This window comes from Coturnix japonica, chromosome 3 (genome assembly GCF_054131305.1).
Source record: "Coturnix japonica strain WE chromosome 3, WE-NBRP24, whole genome shotgun sequence".
Classification (NCBI taxonomy): Eukaryota; Metazoa; Chordata; class Aves; order Galliformes; family Phasianidae; genus Coturnix; species Coturnix japonica.
In genome coordinates this window covers 63,587,001-63,603,644 of record NC_140665.1, presented here as the reverse complement: position 1 = coordinate 63,603,644, position 16,644 = coordinate 63,587,001, and the positions used below count along the sequence as shown (strand labels likewise).

At 35.3% G+C, this 16,644-nt stretch overlaps 1 protein-coding gene across 5 annotated transcripts in view; it reads left to right on the top strand.

The window, feature by feature from the left end:
- The window catches only part of FIG4 (FIG4 phosphoinositide 5-phosphatase), a 58,978-nt gene that overhangs the window by 14,721 nt on the left and 27,613 nt on the right, over nucleotides 1-16,644 (top strand). For 4 of the 5 annotated variants that reach the window (XM_015858713.3, XM_032443322.2, XM_015858714.3 and 1 more), the window contains exons 6-15: nucleotides 1,807-1,955; nucleotides 3,220-3,348; nucleotides 4,863-4,963; nucleotides 5,424-5,586; nucleotides 6,191-6,288; nucleotides 7,979-8,112; nucleotides 9,186-9,302; nucleotides 10,815-10,860; nucleotides 12,324-12,472; nucleotides 16,089-16,255. In XM_015858713.3, coding sequence (XP_015714199.1) covers nucleotides 1,807-1,955; nucleotides 3,220-3,348; nucleotides 4,863-4,963; nucleotides 5,424-5,586; nucleotides 6,191-6,288; nucleotides 7,979-8,112; nucleotides 9,186-9,302; nucleotides 10,815-10,860; nucleotides 12,324-12,472; nucleotides 16,089-16,255 — 1,253 coding nt within the window. The remainder of the gene's footprint in view (nucleotides 1-1,806; nucleotides 1,956-3,219; nucleotides 3,349-4,862; nucleotides 4,964-5,423; nucleotides 5,587-6,190; nucleotides 6,289-7,978; nucleotides 8,113-9,185; nucleotides 9,303-10,814; nucleotides 10,861-12,323; nucleotides 12,473-16,088; nucleotides 16,256-16,644) is intronic. The other variant, XM_085541845.1, reaches the window with a different exon arrangement.

Here is a 16,644-nt window from a genome sequence, read left to right as displayed (position 1 = left end):
AAGCTGCAATGTGTGCTCAGCAGTAATCTCTTCTGTCTGACATGCAGCCTGGTCAGTGTGCACATGAGCACCATGTGGAGATCTATGAATTTGGAGAGGAATCTGTAGTATAGAGAGAATTGTAGAGCTAACAAGTTGTAGAATATCATTGGAGCTGCGGCATCACTGTTTTCTTGCATTTGTAAGTATAAGTACATTGAACTGAAATAGATATGGTTCTGCAGCTCAGACAACATGATTTCTTTTTGCCCAATTCTGCTTACCATAAAAGTTAAGTAAATAATGTTCACTTTGAAAGTAGTGTATTTCTGGTCATTTGCTTGTCCTGTCAGTTTTTCTTTCTTGATCACATTTCCCAGAAATAGAGCTTTGCTTTGGTTCCAGAGCAAAGATACAAATAGATCCCTTATCTAAGACGTACCCAGTGCAGAGTGTACCATTCATAGGGCTTTCTTGACATTACTGATTCACTTGCCTACTCTTTCATAGCTGCCAAACCTAAGACAAGTTCCTGTGTCTAGTCGCAGCTACTATCATACATGAGATTTTTGGCACAGTAGAATAATTAGGAAAAGGTGGTACTCAACCTGGCAGTAGTTAGACATTATCTTAAAAAGTCCTCTTAAAAGCATCAAATTATTTAACATCTAGAACATCTTCTTGGAGAGTAAAGACTTTGTGTCATGGCTATATTTGTGAAAAGAGACCTACCCAAGTTTCATGTCTGTTTCATGGTTTTGCATGGGAAGGCTTTTTTTTTTTCCCTCACAGCATTAAAACTGCTGTTTTCTTCTCTGTGAGCCCTAGAATTTAACATCCCCATTTTTTCATCAGTTTGGAGATTATCAGAACGTGTTTCTGTGGTTCTGCCTAGAGGCGATAGGAGAGGTTTCATGTAAAAGTATCCAATAAACACATCTATCAGTTTGATTTAAATTGTCCATGGAAATACAGTGAATGTTTGAGTTAGATGTTATTAGCAGCAGTGATATTTGCCTAATTTGTTATGTATCGTTAATGAATATCTAGAACTTACTAGAGAGCAAATAACCACTGATGGTGCCTTAGGCTAAAATGGAAGTCTCTCTGTATTTTCTCTGTGGGGAAAATAACCCTAATGGCATATAAAATATAAAGTATGCCATTATAAAGTAACTAGTATAGTGTTCTCAGTATAAAAGATATGAGATGCAGAATTTGTTACTGTTATGGAATTGATTTAAAAAACAAAACATAACAAAAAAAAAAAAAAAACCAAAAACAACAAAAAAAAACCAACAAACTTTTGCTTATTCCTCAGCCTCCACTATTAGAGTGTATTTATAGCATAGTCATAACACTGAGGACAAAGTTTTTGTGGACCAATTTTTTTTCTATTATTTTTTTTCTATAGCAGTAGTTAGAGGGTGATATTTAAGTTTAATAAATCTTATATTGTTTGTAACATATTTGGATATTTCTAGTGGAATAGCTAATTTTGATCTTCTGGTCTGCTTTATGGGACATAGCGAAGAAAGATTTCAGATATGCTTTCTTTTGGAAGGCATGTTCAGTTTTCAAATATAACATGAACATACAGTTTAGACTGTTTTAGCATGAGCAGTTTCTATGTTCATGAAGTTTCTTTTGGAAACCACCTCTACCATTTGGCAATATAGAATCAGAGTGTGTGTGTTTTGTGTAAATATATATTTTGAATGGAGAATACAGTTCTGTGTTAAATAAAGCCATAGATGGGGAGTAAGGATTTAAAAAAAACCACAAGTATTCTTCTACAGTTGTTAATAAATTTTAACTGTCTATCAGTTACAGCTATGATCTATCTCACTCTCTTCAGTATAATCTTACTATCTTGAGAATGCCACTTGAGACATTAAAAACCGAAACAACTCAGACCCGACAAGAAAGTTTTGATATATTTGAAGATGAAGGACTTTCAACACAGCGTGGAAGTGGTAAGCAAATATGTTTAGCTAAGAAAATATTGTTGGTAATGATTAGAATATTCCACTCTACTTTCTAGAAACATTCACCTCTTCTATACTGATCGGTGCTCTCATAAATTGTGAATTAACAAAAGATTATATACAGCATCAATTAGACATTTGAGCAATACAATTTCTAGAGGTGATTAATAGCTATTTTGGTAATTTATATTGCAACTCAGGCAGATAATTGAACATGTTGACATTTTCCAGCAATTGATTATTGAACTGACTTGTAGGACTCAGGAGGAATGAATTGCAAACATAATAGGAATCAAGAACTGTTTAAGTACTAATAAACCTTCTTTTTTCATTTTGGAAAATAGTGATGACAGACTAATTGTATGAAATGAGTATCAACTCAATGTCTTAAGCACTGTCAGGAAGCCCAATAAAAATTGATTTCATTTGAAAATTGCAGCCTTTACTTTGGATCTGAAATACACCTAATGCTCATAAGATGACTAGTCATAAATGAATTTTTTTTTCTCTCTTATGCTTTGTAATTCCCCTCTATAAAAACAAAAACAGCCCACAGAAAACCTGTTCCCCTGAATTCTTAGTACTGAATTTCATTCAGTTGATGTTTCTAGGATTTATTGTCCTGTGATTAATAACGATTATCTGAAAGCACTGTCAATAAATAGTGGTAGTGAGCCTTTTTTTCCCTTGTTTAAACATATAGTACCTAATTTTGAAATGGGTGAGGACTCAGGTTCCAAATACATCAGAAACTGAATTTTAATACATGACTCAATAGTAGCTGCATTTCTTGATGTTGATGTATATTAAGAAAACCAGACTAACTTATGTTGGAAGAGGGAAAGAAATACTTTTAGGGTTTTTTTTTGGTGTTTTTTTGGGTTTTTTTTTGGTGTTTTTTTTTTTTTATGGGGGGGCTGTGGTTATGCACAGTCTTCCAGAACTCACATAGAGTTGAGAGTATCATGAAGTTCTATCAGAAAATTCTGTCAAGTCCATTAAAAGAAGTTACAGGGGCTACAGGGGCTGGCAGCTGAAGAAAAATTGTAAATCTCAATAAATGCAGAGCTTCAGCAAGTGTTTGAAGTTACCTGCATTTGGCAAGCTTCAAGAACATGAGTAGATGTTATGATGAGTTGAAGCCAAGGGAAAATCAAAATAAAGATGCAATGAACTTATGTTTTACAACAGTTCTATGTGTTTGAGTTTGCTTCTCGATTGCTAATGCATTTGCATTGTAACAACTCCATAGGTGTTTTTGGAATTTGCAGTAAACCTTATGAAAAGTATGTGTGGAATGGGAAGCTTCTGGAGGCAGTAAAAAATACTGTGCATCGTGATTGGCTGCTGTATATCATTCATGGATTCTGTGGACAATCAAGTATCCTTTTGCTCATGAATCAAATGGCAGTTATCATTTTAAAAACCTTGACAGTGTGAAATACATTGAATTGGCATGCAGGCTCTTGTTCATCAGTAGCTAAAATGCATAGGTAATGGTGGTGGCTCTGTGGAAAAAGTAGTGTTTTTTGGTTGAGAATTGCTCCATGAAATGAATGAGAATTGCTCTTTGTATCTGTTGTAGTTTCAATGTAAATAAATAGGAGGCATTACTTTGAGTCACCTACATATATTTATTGGTTGCCCTTAATTTTTGTTACTTTTCTAGGTTTTATGGCTAAATATGGTAATGTTCTTAAAACATGGCCATGACACAAGTGGAGTATTCTCAGTGAGGCACTTTTTGTCAGCATGGATATAAGTAATGAGGAGTAGATTTTAAGTCTTGACTGTGTTTTTCATAAATATTTCAGGAAGGGAAGAAAAGCTCAGCAGAACTGAATTTCTGACAAAGAAATGTTCTCCTAATAATCTCCTTTAGAATATATTTTAATAACTGAGATTTGCATAAATTCTTGTCATTGTACAGTGTCTGTTGATGCTGATGTTAGACCTTCATGGTTACCATGGAGTTATTTTAAATGGGTCTATGTACATAGTAGTAATAGGAGAAAAATCTCAAACTAATATCTCATTCCAAATATCAGGTTGTTAACAAAATGTTTGGGAAAGGAAATACAGTTATGAAGCAAAGGTTAGAGTTGCCTTTGCAAAGTTTAGTTTAACTTTTTTCATGCTTGTCAAGCTTTGATCGTTGGCTTGGTCCTCAGACAGAAAGGTATGTCTGTCCTTTTTCATCTGTGGTCTTACTTGAAGTGGTAGGTTTGGGTGGACCCAGCTACCATCATTATGCCTGCAGGCACTTGTGAGTGACAATAATCTTTACAGTGAGTATTTGATGAGAAGATGACTTCTTCCCTCTTTTTTGGGTCTCTCTTATGATAATGAAGTAGCACAAAGTGGTACAGTCATGCTAGACAATTTGTCTTTAACTTTTTAACTAAAAAATAAAAAGCTCTAAAAAAAGCCACCACTACCTCTGTAGCTGCTTGGCTTTCAGTTGTTGCCTCTTATGTAGATGCAAATTTATCTGATTCTCAAGGCAAATAATTAGGAGGTGGCTAATACACCTGATCTGAATATAGGGGTTCCTAAACTTGGATCCCTGTGTTCACAAAAGCAGTCTTGTGCTTACTTCACCTCTATCATCACTTCATACTATAGAAATACTCCTGTATGTTGGGAAGAGAGGTTGATGCATAGTAATGTAGATTCTCTTTTCAGAGTGCTTCAGAAATGATTGTTGTAAAGGGCAATGACCTCTTCCAATGGCAGAAGAATTCATCTCTGTTAAGGAGGTCTTAGTAGAACAGGTGCTTTATGTGCTGTTCTTGTGTTTGTTTGATTGTTTTTCTTTAGAGTTTATATTTGCTTCCGTGAGCTAAGTGAACAAAAAGTTGTGTATGATATGTAACCCTTAACTTCTCTTTCAAGAACTGTTAATTTACGGTCGCCCTATATACGTCACTCTGATAGCCAGAAGATCAAGCAAATTTGCTGGAACACGTTTTCTGAAACGAGGAGCTAACTGTGAGGTAAATCAAATGTGATTTCAGTTTGGTGTGGTATATCGGTAATTTTCCCTGGCCTGCTAATAATATGGAAAGCTTGAAACTGACTGACCAGTGAACTGAAATGTTGGGAGGATTGTTGTGGCTTTCATAGTAATTTAAGATATTAGATAATGTTATCAGAACTATAAATATTTAAGTCACCTAAGAAAGCTGTTCTTAAAACAAAATAACAAGTCTTATTGGAATCTCTTTCGTGCACTTAAAATGTTATTTACATAGATAATGTTATTTTTAGAGGAAAAAAAATCTGATAAAGCACATTTAGGTACAAATAAGAATTAGCATTTGGTAGTGTTGTCAGTATCATGATTTGGTGTCTTACAGTTTAATTGTACTCTGTTTGTAACTGTCAGTTCTCCGTGATGCACACAGTTCTGAAATGCCATGTCTTTCACGGTAGGTGTATTTCTGTTTGTTGTAGGGAGATGTTGCTAACGAAGTGGAAACTGAACAAATACTTTATGATGCTTCAGTTATGTCATTTTCTGCGGGGAGTTATTCTTCCTATGTTCAGGTTCGAGGTTCTGTCCCTCTCTACTGGTCTCAAGATATTTCAACTATGATGCCTAAGCCACCCATTACACGTACGTAATAATTATTCTCTGTGATAGATTATGACTAGCACAACACCCAAGAGTGTAAGTGAAAACTGAACTTGTGAAAATGAGTAAACTGTCAATGTATTTGCTCTTTGGGAGTCTGTGATTTAAGGTAAAACAGTGATCTTTATGATAAACATGGTATATAAACATTCACCCATATGAACAGCTGCATTTGCTGATATCAAGTAGAAAAAAAAAAAAAATCCTTGTCTTAAAAGTCAGAAATGCCATACAAAAAACTTATGGTTGAAGATGTCAGCTTTCTTTGTGCTTATTCATTTGTGTGCAGTTAGCTACATTTATCTTAAAGGGTTCTGGATATAATTTCTACCTGTTGGAAAGGATGGAAAGCATTTGGACTAATTTTAATGGGGCCAGAATACCAGAATAACTGATCTTTGTTACTATCTCATGACATTTTTGATTAAGATATCGCTTTTCTTGAGAAAGGAGGATTATTTTTTTAAAACAGCTTTTGCATGAATAAATGAGAGTTATATAATTATATCACTATAAAGAACTAGAAATTATTTTTTGTAGAGTACTTATAGGGGAAAATAATTCCGAATATATGCATCTGTTGCAGTGGACCAAGCAGATCCTTTTGCACATGTTGCTGCTCTTCACTTTGACCAAATGCTTCAGAGATTCGGCTCTCCCATTATTATTTTGAATCTTGTAAAGGTACACTATTTTGCATATTTTCTACAAGTTTTCAAACCTCTGTAGAATCTCTGTGTACTTCTGTTTGTGCTCTGAACTAATGTTAGCTTGTAAGTGGCATATTTTCTTCATAAATTTAATGCTATGCGGGAGAACGCATAACTTGCTAACTGCTTACACTACAGTCTTTCAAAAATATTGTTTCCCATTTTTATGGTTTTCTTACAACTTTTTCATAACTGTTGTTTTCAGGTTCTTGCTATTCCTCCTTAAATGGAGTGAGTCAAAGTAACTTTTCCACTAAATTTTCCTATAACTTCCTATAAAACTGTGATTGTATGAGAAGTAACGTTTATAGACTGCTTGACACAAATGTCTGAGTTCTTTGAAATATTATGGTAAAGACATATCTCTCCTTCTTTTGCTTGATCAGATAGAGGTATGGACTTATGATCAGGAGAGAAAGTTGAGGCATCTTGTGCTTGTTAACAGACAGTGCCAGAGGCAGCAGGAGTGAGCATATGGGAAGCTATTCTATTGCTGCATTAATTCATAGAATCACAGAATACCCATAGTTGGAATGGACCCACAAGGCTCATGGAGTCCAACTCCTGGCTCAATGTAGGACCACCCAAAATTCAGACTCTCTCTGAGAGCACTGACCAAATACAATGCTTCTGTAATTTGCATTGACCAAATGCGTCTGTTTCTCTCCCTCTTAGTAGTTTGTCAGTATTAAAATGCTAAAATTAAAACACTTTCTTTATTTTATGTTCAGCTTAATAAATAAGTCGCCTTATTTGCATATTGATGTTTCTTTTACGCAAATGCTAAGTATTTCTGTCTCTGTACTTTTAGTATTTGATTTCTTACAGGGTGATGAAATGTAAATCTATTTCACACCTTACCTCTCTCTCCTATAAATTTGTGAACTGCATTAGGCTTGCTTTTTCTTTATTTATTTATGGCTGCTTTTATATAAGAGTTTAAATTGATCTGATATAGGTTCATTGCAGGTTTTAGTTTGGACTAAGTTGAGAGAAAAGCCATATTAACATAGAGTGCCAAAACACCTGGTAAGTTCAGGGAATAGCTATGTAGTTCTAAATGTTTTCATACTCTTGCAAAGCTTTTTGTTCCCCATCTTCTGCTGGTAATGGAAGAGAATTCTCCTGAGTCCCCTTGTAGTCCAGAAGCTAACAGGATACTCTCTTTTCTGCCCATTTATTTCCACCTGCCTTGTCTACATCCATTTTATCTCTCTTACCACTCTTGTTTCCTTATGCTCTTCTTTACTCTTACATGATTCAGTTTCTCAGCAGATGATTATGCACAGTTGAGATAAATGACGTTTTAACAAATAGGGATCAACTGCTAAAAAGCCAGAATATTTAGATTTTGCTGTCTTTTCAATTGCAATTGGATTTGTTTTGCAGAAGTGCCTGCTGTGTTACAGCTGCCACTTTTAATTTCTGCTAACAACTAAAACTAAACAACTAAACAACTGTTAGTAGCTTTTGCCATTTAAGGTATTCTAGGTTGAGAAGAATAAGATAATAATTCACTAATACTGAACAAATACTGAAGTCTAGGTTAAAGAGTTTATGTTAGAGAATATCAGTCTATAATACACACACACCTGTATATGTGTCTGTACAGGTTACAGATGGTTGTTCATGATAGAACTGACATTCTCTTCTTTTTGCCAAAGGAACGTGAGAAAAGAAAGCATGAAAGGATTCTTAGCGAAGAACTTGTTGCTGCTGTGATGTATCTGAACCAATTTTTGCCCCCTGAGCATGCAATTATTTATATTCCTTGGGATATGGCCAAATACACAAAAAGGTAGGAAAGCTCATTCTTTGTATCACAGAATTGTAGAATGGCTCATGTTGGATGAGTCCTTAAATTTGACCAGGTTTCACACTCCATTTTTCATTCTAAAATAGCATTATGCACAGATAGGTCTATATTCAATTTGTTTTATGATTAATTAGCAAATCTCAAAATAAGACTGAATTTCCATTCAGAAGATATGCTAGATAGAAGTTCTTGGGTTCTGTATGAAGCAATGCCAAGGAAGCTTACTGTCTATCCAGTATGGGGAATGATACTAGATAACTAAAAATCCCTCCTCTAGCTTTAAGCTTGGTGTTTCTTTATGTAGATATTATTATATTGATACTGTAGTACCCATACCAAAAAATACCTGTGGGCTTTGAAGATAAATTCTTAATGCAAATGAGATGTAATACATATATCCACCAAAAGAACTGGAACTTTAATGAATACTGAGAAATGGTTCTGCTTTAACATGTAGTTCCAAAGTACATTTTCTGGAAAGCAGTTCCTGTAGAAACATTTCAAATTAATCCTTCAATCTCAGTGTAAGAAATCACTTAAAAAAAAAGAAATAATGCTTAACTGTTTATTTATAACTTTGTTTTTAAAGTTCCTTGTTAAAGTATTTGCATTTCAAGCTTCATCTAATGGATGGATGACCTGGTCAGAACAAGCAATGCAGAAATGTATTAAAACTGCACACTGAAATAAATGTTACTGAGTGACAATACATTTCAAATAAAATGGGGGCATAAACTTTAATGAAACTATTTATCAATTTCTGTCATATTTTTGTTTTGTGAATCACAGAAATTTCAGAAGGGAAAAAAGGAGTTTTACATGTTTTATTCCATTTGTGTTATGTAAAATGTTTTGTTAATAAGTGAACAAAATTGCTCAGTGGCTTCTTTCTAAGTCTGTAAGCTATAGGAAAAGAGTAGGCGTAGTTGCTGTGAGATAAATAAAGCTGTGATGTGTCTTCTATTAAATTATTTCTGTTATTAAAAGACTTCCTAACAGTGAAAATTTTTTACTGTTAGTTTATCTTTACTATGTAATCCTTTTTGTCTCCCCAGCAAACTTTGCAATGTCCTTGATAGGTTGAATGTGATAGCAGAAAGTGTAGTAAAGAAAACTGGATTTTTTGTAAATCGACCTGATTCCTACTGCAGTGTCTTGCGACCAGATGAAAAGTATGTATAATTTTACATATGCCTGATGAGTAACGTCTGTTGGTTGGAGAGTTGTCTGAAATTTCTGCTACTGCTCATTTCTTATTTTAAGGCTTCAGTTAACATAAGCTCTTTGTTATTGAGTTATAACTAGAAGAATTGCAGTCAGAGGCATGTACTATGAAATGCTAATACACTGAAAAAAATTAGTCTGTTTTATAATGCTGCTGTTCTCCCACTTATAATGAATTCCTACATCAAACCATTATTTGTAACTTGTAATCTGTGCTGTCTGTATTTATAAAAAATTATATATACATTATTATTATTGTTGTTGTTGTTAACCAAAGGAGTCCTAAATTTTAGGGTAAATTTTAACAATGAGAACACTTGGAATTTGGGAAGAGGTTTCTTTAAAGGCATATGAAAAATATGTTTATGACTGAAGTGTCAGGTAGTCCAGTGTTTTCCAATTGGTTCTTATTCCTACATACAAAACTGAAAGTTGTGTGTTTTTATTTTGTTGCTAAATTACAGGAACAGTATTTGTTTTGGCTGCTGTGGAGATATAATGGTTCAGTTAGCAGAATCCTCTCAAGCCCTTGAAAATTAAGAAATAATGTAGTTTCCAAGTTAAAAGTTCAACAAGTTGGTATTTTTTTTTCCAAATATTTATCACAGGGATCTAATTCATTGTTACTGAAACAGTCATTCTTATTTTACATTAAGTGTGTTTTTGCCTTTCTGGCCTACCTTAATTTGGAAACAATCTGAAGTAAAACTCTGAGGCTCTTTTAGAGCTTCTCTGCTATGCATTACAGCAAACATAGCAACTGCAAAATAGTGTGAATGATCCATCCTCGTAATGCTGTGGTTTGTAGAAGTAGTCTAATGAGTCTTAAAAGTAGTATATGTAAGCTTGCCAAACCATTTCTCCAATCTGTCTAGTTCTGTGCTCCTAACTTGAAAATATTCAGTTGTTCAGAGATTACTTGCATCAAGCGTAACTGCTCCCCTACCTCAAAATGTCATTGATTTCAAATTAATGTTCTCTGCCTCTTGGGTTCAGATATGGTCTGTACAGAATAACAAGAACTGGGTGATAAATAGCATGTATGCCTGGAATCAGTGTGAAGGGGAGAATTAAATCAACCAGTTGTGCTACAGTGTGCCTTTTGCCTCTGCCTTCTAGTCATTGCAGTCACTGGCATTGTACCATTTTTTATTTTTGATTTGAGGACATCATGGAGCACATCTTGTATGGCTTGTCCTCTGTCTTCTAGGGAGGAAATGTTCTATATGGCTTAGAAAACTTCCTACTTTAAGGCTAGGTTTTGTTTTTAGCAGTGCAGTTTAAGTACAACATCTTGCTAATGCACGGAGCTTTCACTGCCTTCTGCTGCTCAGTGATATCAGTTTTGCCTTGCAGCAGGATTTAATTGCCACTGTTTTTCACTGAGCAGATCCATATGTGGTATGGCCTGTTCGTTTTAAAAGTTATTTGAAAGTTGTTCTATTTTGTTTCTCTTTTAGATGGAATGAACTGGGAGGCTGTGTTGTTTCCACTGGTCGCTTGCAGGTAGGAAGATGACAGACTTCTATTAATTCAAAGATGTAGCGATTTAAATCTTCATTCTCAAAGCATCAGTGAAACACTTGGTGTAGATACTTAATGATTGATTAACAGCTTACTCTCTTTAAGTGATATTTATAGTAGAATAAACAGCATTATTGCAGTCCATGCAAGAAACCTAAAAGGGAAATAGTGCTTGAAAATCTTGTATTTTTGCTGAATGAATTCTGAGAAATGTTTGGATTTTAAACTAGTTTCTATTACTTACATAGCCTATATTAGTAGCCACAAAGCAAAATTTAAAACAGAAACTTTTTAACGATCTTTTTAATGCAATATTAGACAGGGGGGGGTGAGGAATAAGCACTCCTGAGCCTTGTTTCATTCATACACATAAAAATTAGCAATTACAGTTTCTCCACTGCTGAATATTCTGTACATCATTGCAATTTCTACCACTGAAGGAAAATACAACCAGAAATACTTTTTTCTTTTTTCTTTACCATCAGAAAAGTGCAATGTGGTAAATTCTAGAGTAACAGATGTATACCTTAATATATACTCTGAACACTGGGCATTTCTTGAGAAACATTAATGACTTTTGACTTGGTATTCATGATTCTGAAGTTCGCTTAAGTTGGAGAGGATGTGACCATTCCTTTATTAACTGAACACTAGGATGTGTTCTGTTCTAAAACAAAGAAGCATATAAGTGCTATGTATATGTCTCAGTGTTAGCCTTGCAGGTTTACCTATGTTAGGGATATAATCTCTTTTGTCTGTCTTTAAACTTAAATGTTTGAGGTAGTCACCGTAAGGGTTCTGTGTAAGCAATTCCATCATGGTTCATCTCGTCTTGGGATAGACAGCTTGTGGGTCACACTCAAAATGTACTTCTTCATTAAGACTATAACTAGCACAGATGTAGCCACATTTGAGCAGAAGAATCCCCCATGCTTCTGTATGGGAGTGTCTAGCAGCTGTTAATGTTATAACTTTGTGTGCATTATGAAATTGAAGAGTGGAGGTGCAAGCAAAAGATATGGAAAGCTTATAATATCAGCACCATTGTAGTAGAACCACAGCAAGCTGACAGTGTGCTTTGTTTTGTGCAATAGTTACAGCGTAGTTGAAAATAAGACCTTCACCAATATAACACATTCTTTCTAAGGCAAGACTTTGGGATTCTTTTTGCGTTGAAAGACTTGTTCAGTTCATGTAATGATAGAAGGAAGAGTATTTTGAAAGGGGACCTTACAGCAGTAACGTAGATTGCTAGACCTAAGAAGTCTTTGCTTGAAGTTTTGTGAACTGACATAAAATCCAGTATGTGAGATTTGACAAGTAGTTGGACAGTAGGAAAAAACAATAATGAATATGGTAGCTTCTTAATTAAAAAAAAAAAAAAAAAAAAAAAAAAATAATAATAATAATAATAATAATATCTCTTATTTGAATTGCTTTACCAGACTGGAGTTCTCCGAACCAATTGTGTGGACTGTTTAGATCGCACTAACACAGCCCAGTTTATGGTGGGAAAGTGTGCTTTGGCATACCAACTCTATTCGTTGGGACTGATTGATAAGCCAAATTTACAGTTTGATACAGATGCTGTACGGTAAGATACATTAATTGTGTTGTGGGTTGTTTTTTTTTTTGTTGTCGTTGTTTGTTTGATCTATGTTAAGCGACTTGGGTAAAGTATTACTTATATAAAGGAAAAGTGCATTTCTTTTTCTATTGGAATGATTTTGTAGTTATTCAGCTAAGTCTAAAAATTCATACTTCAGATATTTTGAGAAAATCCAGTCACACTGAAAATTTCCAATTCCGTAAAAGAATGTTTGTTTGGCTTCTTATTAAATAACTGCTTGGCTTCACTCTCTTTATAAAACTAAACACAGACCAAAGCATTTCCCTCTTAAGTAAATGTAACATAAAAATAGCACTTCTTTCATTTCCTTGATGCAAAGTGTAAATCAAGAATAAAACCTGAAATAGGTTTGTGCTTTTATGCAGAATGCCAAATTGATGTTTTTGTAGATGTGGATCTTACCTGGATATTTCCTACATTTCTGTTGATAAATTTTATGCTTTTTGCTTTATTGAAGAGTGGAGTTTTTGGCAAAGCTGTTGTCTCCAGTTGGGTAGCAATGATACTTATTTGAGCATTCTCAAACTATTAAAAAATAAATTAAAAATCAGCATTTAATTGAAAAAAAAATTGAAATTTTTATTCCTTATACGGTAATCATAGGATCATAGAATGGCCTGGGTTGAAAAGGACCACAATGATCATCCAGTTTCATCCCCTGCTATGTGCAGGGTCACCAATCACAAGACCAGGCTGCCCAGAGCCACATCCAGCCTGGCCTTGAATGCCTCCAGGGATGGGGCATCCACAACCTCCCTGGGCAACCTGCTCCAGTCCGTCACCACCCTCTGTGTGAAAAACTTTCTCCTAATTTCTAACCTAAACCTCCCCTGTCTTAGTTTAAAAACATTCCCCCTTGTCCTGTCACTATTCACCCTCATGACACATCCACAGTCATGGCAGTGAAATATGGCTTCATTGCTGTTATTGCCTAGTGGTTTGTTAGGTTTGGAATGCGAAGAAGTAACTCGTGCTTCAAAAGAAGATCAAGTCCTGGGTGATGCATTTCTCCCAGTCTCTTCCTTTCACTTTACTCAAGATGTACCTTCATCTTCTGCCCTTTCTCCTCAGTTAGCTTCCAGCACTTGTTCAGTACCAGGAGCAGGTAAGTGCCACAGCATGGTGGCTCACTGTGCAATTAGTGGCTGTTGGCTGCTGTCTGAAGGCTAGGGTGTTTTCACAGGCCAGGTGGCTTCCACGGTGTGCTCACAATGCTTCTCATCCTCTGTGTCCCAGCTGCTGGTTGTTGCATCTTTACCTCTGGGAAGCAACTGCTGCTGCAATTACCAGTTGCTGTGCAACCCCCAAGGGACTTGGCAATTGGATCTGCTGGGTTCTAACCAGAGGGGAACAGGAGGTGGACAGATCTCTTATACCTTTGTATATTGTCCTCTCCAGCAACTACTTCATCAGCTCAGGCATTCCTTAGGCTTTATTACCTCTCCCCTTTCCACCCCTGTTTTGGGATCCAAAATTTCATCTCTTGCTTCCTATTCCAATTGTCTCATGTTTTCTGTCTAACTTCTTTCTTATTTGCTCCCTCTCCACTTTCCAGCCACCAAAATTTTCATCTCTTGCCATAATTAGTAGGATTTTAATAGGTGATTCCTCTTATTTTCTTGATATCATGTTTTTCATTATCTGTCTGAAATGTAGCTATTAGTTATGACGTCTCATAGCATCACCCATGTATACCCCTCTGAAACATCTCATCTGTGAAGACTTCTTTTTCAGAATTACTGTGTTCAGAAATACCACAAAATTGCATTCATAATCCAATAAATTTTGAAATGTGTGCTATGATGCATCTCCATTGTGCAGTCTTTGACTTTGATGTACTGCATTCTTTTTCCCATAAGAAGTATCTGATTGCTAAATACTCTCCCTCTTAATTTACACTCTTCTGGCTGACCAGAGAGACTAATATTCAGCACACTGCTATCCTGAATCAAGATAGTGTGTCTAGAAAACTGTTACCTATTGTTTTCATTGCAGTTTTGAGTGTCCACCATACTAATTCTGATTTTTTCATATGGTGTCACAGTCTGCAATCCTGAATCTCTGTTAAGCTTTATAAAGTTAGCATTTTATTTGGGTTAGTCTGAAGGATGAAAAAAAGCCCATATGTCTTGAACAGTCTAATTATGTCTAGTAGGATTTTTCTTTTTAACGATTTAATTGAGTGGGACCATTTCTGCAAGCGTCTCTTTTTCTTTACAATTCCTTTAATGTAGTTGTTGTCCCATCTAAGAGGTTTCCTAGACCATTTGTACATTTGCTGCTTATTTGATTGTATATACTTAACTACCTTTCTCCCCTCAGAAGACTAGTCTTTGTCTATTTGCAGGCTTAATAGTTTGAGGCTGTGGAAGGTTAATTTAATTCTACAAGTTATTTCCAAGTCAAGTGGATCAACATCCTCAATGAATTTCAGGTTGTCAGCTTCCTGTGAACCTTTATTGCAAGGTCATTGCAACTCAGTTCTTAAGTCTCCTGTGTCTGACTGGGAAATTTCTGAGACGTGTCATCCTTTCTCCTGGCTGTTCTTGCCTTGAACATGTGAGGATTTTTAGCTTTTAGCTGACCAGGGTTTTCTGCTTTTCTTCTTGTTTTAACTTGTTTTAAAAGAAAGTAATATACCAAAACCAAAGAAACAAGCAGACGGTTCTTACACATGTTCTTAGTGCTCGCTTCTGAGAATCTGTTATCGTAGACTGGGTGCCACCTCCTTAGGATAACCTTCTTTTCTGGCCTTGTTTTCTGAGATTATTTGTTTTGCTTATGCTGGGGCTGCTTTTTGATGGTTGTTTGTTTTTGTTACTTGGACAGCTCTCAATTTGAAGTCTTGGTTCTTGAGAACAACGTTGCTTTTAGCCAGTTCTTGTTCATCGTAGCAGCTGACTGTTTCTACCCTCTTACCACATACTTTTTCAGCTCCAGCAAATTGTAACTGACTGCCCTTCACATTTCTCACAGTCACATTCTTTCTTTTTATACCTTTGAGCCCTTATAGTTAGGTAGATTTTGGAGAGTTACATGGACTTAATTCTCAGTGAACTTAATAGAAAACATAGCCTTGAGATATTGGCACATTCTGTCCCATTTAGCATATTTAAAATGCCTTAGTTTATGATGCTGTGCTGTTTGTTTACTCTCTATGGTCTAATGTGATGTGTTAATCTTCTTTCTGAATCTACAGAAGTGCATTTTCTGTGGAGTGAATGCATTCTGATGTGTTATGAATTGGTGAAAGTCTTAGAATACTTATCCACTTATTAAAACTGAATATAGTTCTCACATACATATCTGAATAAAGAATAGAGACATAGCTTTGAAATTCAGTGTTAACTAGTTATTAATAACATGTTTTAATGAAATACTTCTTTTGTAAACTGGAAGAAGTACTTGGGAGAAGAAAATGTATTGCTTGTTATGTAGTGAAGCAACTGTATGTATGAAGGTATCTAAAATGTTCTGTTGTGCTTTGACTTCTGAATGCAATTCTGAATGTTATTCTTCTTTCTTTCTGAAAAGCTCTTTTCAGCAGGTTGACAAATATCATGTTTTTCTTTCCCTTCAGATTGTTTGAAGAATTATACGAAGATCATGGAGATACACTTTCTCTGCAATATGGCGGTTCTCAGCTTGTCCACAGGGTAAAAACCTATAGGAAGATAGCACCATGGACTCAGCATTCCAAAGATATTATGCAAACACTCTCAAGATATTACAGTAACGCTTTCTCAGGTACATTTCAATGCTTTCTTTTGAACTATAATTTAGAAAACATCTTGTTGTGCTTCAATAATTGCTATCATGATCTTACAGCAGAGATTCTCCATACTATAATTTGAAAATAATTCAGTAAAATCAGATGGCATCAAATGGATAGTCTGATTTGATGGAGTGTTTATGGAGTATCCCATGCAAATGTATGTTGTATCATGCAGCCGTATTTGGTAATGTTATTTAACAGATATGAGAACTCTTGCAAATGTACACAGGCAGCACTGAATCTGCCACTGCAGTGGTATTGGCAGCTTAGTAGAGAAGCAGGTAACTGTTACAGAGCTGTTAAGGTCTTGGAGAGAGTGGCTTCAACAGAGAAAAGGAAACTGACAAATGTAAGTTCTAAG